The sequence below is a fragment of the Mus caroli genome, chromosome 12, assembly GCF_900094665.2.
Source record: "Mus caroli chromosome 12, CAROLI_EIJ_v1.1, whole genome shotgun sequence".
Taxonomy (NCBI): domain Eukaryota; kingdom Metazoa; phylum Chordata; class Mammalia; order Rodentia; family Muridae; genus Mus; species Mus caroli.
The window spans coordinates 21220892-21225305 of NC_034581.1; the positions used below are offsets into that span (position 1 = coordinate 21220892).

The following is a 4414-nucleotide window of genomic DNA, read 5'->3' on the forward strand; positions in this document are numbered from 1 at the left end:
TCTTGTGTCCATGAAGTATGGGGGGCAGCTTGGCAGGAGCCTTCTCCATCAGCAGGGGCTGGTCCAAACTGCCTGGTACAAAGTTTTAGCACTTTTTTTTTTTTTTCGATGTTCCAAATTTCCCAAAGCCGTTTCATTTCTTGGAACTGCTGTCTGGGAGTTCCTCCCCTGGTAGATTCTGGGATTCATGAATGGATGACACTGCCCCCACCCAACCCCCTGACAGAGCTTCCCTCCTCCCTGGGCTGCACCCTGCAGACCCGGTGTCTGTGCGCAGCATCCAGGCCAGATGACGGTGAGTGTCAGGTCCATGGGGGTATTCTGCCTCCTATCAAGAGTTGGGCAGAAATAAAATGTTTTCTTTTTGAAGGGCCGAGCCAAGACCCCATGGAAGAACAGCAGAGGCCTGGCAGCTTCTCAAGGCTCTGCTCCTCTGTCCAGAAAGCCTACCCAGGATTTCTGAAAGCTGAGCATGTTAGAGGAAAAGCAACATGGGTAGCCAGCCATGAAGCAGCTGTGCAATGGGGGTCGTAGGTGGATACCTGGTACCTGGGCAGTACAGGAGATGCTCCTATAGGCTGGGTCATAGGTGGATACCTGATACTTGGGCAGTACAGGAGATGCTCCTGTAGGCTGGGTCATAGGTGGATACCTGGGTAGTACAGGAGATGCTCCTATAGGCTGGGTCATAGGTGGATACCTGATACTTGGGCAGTACAGGAGATGCTGCTGTAGGCTGGGTCATAGGTGGATACCTGGTACCTGGGCAGTTCAGGAGATGCTCCTGTAGGCTGGATTATAGGTGGATACCTGGTACCTGGGCACTTCAGGAGATGCTCCTGTAGGCTGGGTCATAGGTGGATACCTGGTACCTGGGCAGTTCAGGAGATGCTCCTGTAGGCTGCAGTGATACCCAACCCCACCTCTTGCAGCCTCTCTGGAGCCTGAGTTTCCCAGGATCACAGCTCATCAGTTGTCAGACACTTGGTTTGGCTAGCCACTGCTCAGTAGATCCTTTCCTGGAATTTAGGGTTTTGTTTGGTTTGGGGTTTTGGTTTTTTGCTGTTCTTTTTGCTGTTCTTTGCTGATCTGGGAATGGCGGTGGCTTCTTAGGTTTGAGAAGATGCATACCTTCATGTTGGTGAATGTTAACTACTGTGAGTTGTAAGTTTCCTATCTTAGCACCTTGATCTCATTAAGGGTTTCCCCAGGAAAGGCAGAGCTACCGTCTTTCTCCTCTCTTTTTATCCCCCATCTTCCTCTTGATCAGATGAAAGTCCCTATTGGAACAGACACATACAGCTGTAAATATTTACAACATCAGGTTCAAAGCCTAATTTGTCCTTTGGTAAAAAAACATTAACATTTTTAACCTCTTTTAAAATAAGCATTTTTAATATTTGTGTTATCAAAATAGAAACAGCTTCATTTTCATAGCAAAAGCAGTCCTTTGGGCTCCAGTAAGATACAGTTGCTAGCTCTGGGAGGTTTTGACTGGACCCTCAGCCGACTGGTAGACACTCCATGGCTCTGGGCTCCAACTGTAGCAGTCTCCCAGCCAAGTACTCAAAGGTACTCTTGTCAAGTCACGAGTTCATGGAATCATTTGTAGGTGACAGCAAAGGACTGAGGGTGTGGGGACGGTCCCAGTGACCATTCTTCCTTGGTTCCTGAGATACTCTAGGTTGTGTTCTGAGGATTCATGGACTGGCAGCTGTTCTCAGGAGAGGGAAGATGCTGCTGAAGGCCACTGTCTTGGTCCGGGGATGCAACATAAACCGAGACCTGTTTTGACCTTAGCAAAAGATGCCGTTGTGTCTCTATTCTCTACCCCCTTTTCTGACACAAACCCTCAGTTTGTCTAGCTGCCAAACTAATAGAGCTTGAAAGACCTCAAAGAACCTCCAGGATTCTCCCCAAGAGAGAAACTGAGAGGCCCAGAGAGGGAAGTGGTAGCAAGCTAATGTAATACCGGGATGCCAAAGAAGTCTGTGGTTCCCAGCCCTCTCTCTTCCTGCTGCATCCAAGCAGGGGAGGCTGCTACACTGTGGCTTGGAAGAGCCCCCAGCATACGGAAGGGAGAAGCCAGGGGGCTCAGGCCCTGAGTCCCTTGTACACGCTGAAGCTCTTCAGTCTTTGCAGCTTACCATTACCTTGAAGCTGTCAGAAATACAATCTCTGGACCCACCTAGACCTACACACTCATCATCTGCCTGCCATCCGGATACTTGGAAACTGACATACACGGAGGAAACTGCATCGCTCTGGAGAAACCGTAGTCTGAAGACTGAGAACATACCTTGGTGGAAACTTCTAGAAGCCTGTGGCACAAATGCCAAGAGGGGTTGACCCTTCCCCACCTGGAAAATGAGTAAGTAGAACAAACAGCTCAGAATCCAGGGGAGCCACACAGCCAGGCTACCCCTCATTGTAAGAGGGGGTACACACACACACACGTGTGGCCTGGCACCTACTCTTGGTCTGCCAGGCTATTTGTAGGACTCCGACTGTGACTCAGTTTGGGAAGATAGCTGCATTTAGAAGTGGTTCCCCTCTGACTAGATCACAGGTAGGGCAAGCTGGTGCCCTTGACTGTAGCCCAGTTCACAGACCTGCAAGGCCAGTGATGCCCAGGGCTGCTTGTCCAGCTCAGCGGCAGTACTCCCGCTCAATGCTCGCCATGAGCTCCTCTTCGGAGTAGTCATAGGAGATGGCCGACTGCCCCTCGGGTCTCTTGGGGCTGTTCCCCGGGGCTCTGTGGATGAGAAATGCAGACAGAGGTGGATATCACCTTCAAACTCCCATTTCTCCATCCTGACATCCAAACCAAAACCCTCTGCTCTGGAGACACCTGAACCCTACTCATAGACATGACCATCTTCACTCATATCTACCGTCATCCTCCCATTTTATCCACCAAGACCTGGATGAGGTTGAAGCAGGACAAGTCAGATGCCTAGGGCTATCTGAGGTTCCTAGCTAAACCTCCAAGAACAATATCCAGGGCTCTGTATACTTCTCCCAAAACACAGAGTGAGAGACCTGGGAAAGCTGCTTGACCTTCAGAGATCTGACTGCTGCCAATGCGTTCACCTTTCCTACTGTACCTGCAGAGCAAAGGGGGGACATCTAAATGCTTTGGAGGATGGCAGATCTCAGCTGGCTTCGATGCACAGTAACCGTATGTCTAGATTAGTCGTGTCTCTTGCTGTCTCCAGCAGTAAGTAGAAAGGACTGCATCCCAAGACAGAGCAGAGGATTGCTAAGCTGCTGCTTGTGTCTAATATGGAGATGAGGACTTAGGAGGGACTGAACAGAGTAACTGCTTGTGAGCTGACTGCAGCCTTGCAAGCCTGGAAGAGTGGTAGTGGCTACCCTTCCTGAGGGTTCCTCTGGAGTCTCTACTGACTGCTGTCAGAGAGAAAGGACCATCAGAACAAGCCAGGGAGCTGTGCAGGAAGTTGGCTTTCCTGCCATTCTGGAGATCCTCAACAGGAACAAGCCCTTCCAGGCTTACCCCCGCCAGCCCGTGGCACTCATAGTCGTGAAAGCTGAAACAGTGGAGGCTGAAGCAGCTGGCACCCAAGGGGCTGTGACGTGGCTATAGGCCTCTCACACCATTCCTCTCCCACCATGCATGCTGATATCCCCGCAGGGGGATACCCAGAGTTAAGCACAATAGATGTTAAGGACAGCATGCAGATGTTGGGTTCTCTCTCTCCATCATGTGGGTTCTGGAGACTAAATTATGCTGTCAGACTTGGTGGCAAGTCCCTTTACCTATGGAGCTGTCTTGCTGCCTCCCCCATTTTATCTCTGTACCGGTCAGTGAACCTATGGCATTGCACATACCAGGCAAGCTCCCGCTAGACTGTGTTGCCAGCCCCTCAGGAGTTTTAAAGGCAAAGAGTTCAGGGCCCTGGGACTCTACTTACAGGGTTTGGGGTGAGTTTTGTTGGTTTTATTTGTTTGCTTGCTTGCTTGCTTGTTTTAGACAGTGTCTCCCTGGGCAGCCCTGGCTAGACTGGAACTTGCTATATACATAAGGCAGGCCTGGAACTCTTGCCTCTGCTTCTGCCTCTGTGTCCTAAGTGCTGGGATTAAAGACTGAGCCACCAGCCTGGCAGCACCACATGTGAAACTTGAAGGAGTTTTAAGTGCATTTTCTTGATGACGGTTTTGGAGCTGCAATGATGTCCTTACAGCAAAGGACAGTCTTTTTTTTTTAAAAAAAAAGTAAGTGAAGATCTTATCAACACGTTTACTATCTGTGTCACTTGATGAAATTCCTTTTATTTTTTTTATTATTGGGTATTTATTTCATTTACATTTCCAGTGCTATCCCAAAAGTCCCCCACACCCTCCTACACCCACTCCCCCACCCACCCACTCCCCCACCCACCCACTCCCACCT

At 50.0% G+C, this 4414-nt stretch overlaps 1 protein-coding gene across 2 annotated transcripts in view; it reads right to left on the reverse strand.

Annotated features, from left to right (window-relative positions):
* Positions 1 to 976: 976 nt before the first annotated feature.
* Cys1 (cystin 1) overlaps positions 977 to 4414 on the reverse strand; it is a 15380-nt gene continuing 11942 nt past the window's right edge. Inside the window, exons 3-4 of one of the 2 annotated variants that reach the window (XM_021179356.2) lie at positions 2613 to 2755; positions 979 to 2360 (exon numbers count right to left, since the gene is read on the reverse strand). In XM_021179356.2, the coding sequence (XP_021035015.1) occupies positions 2650 to 2755 (106 nt within the window). In that variant the 3' untranslated portion in view covers positions 979 to 2360; positions 2613 to 2649. Of the gene's footprint in view, positions 2756 to 4414 lie in introns of both variants that reach the window. The other variant, XM_029484945.1, reaches the window with a different exon arrangement.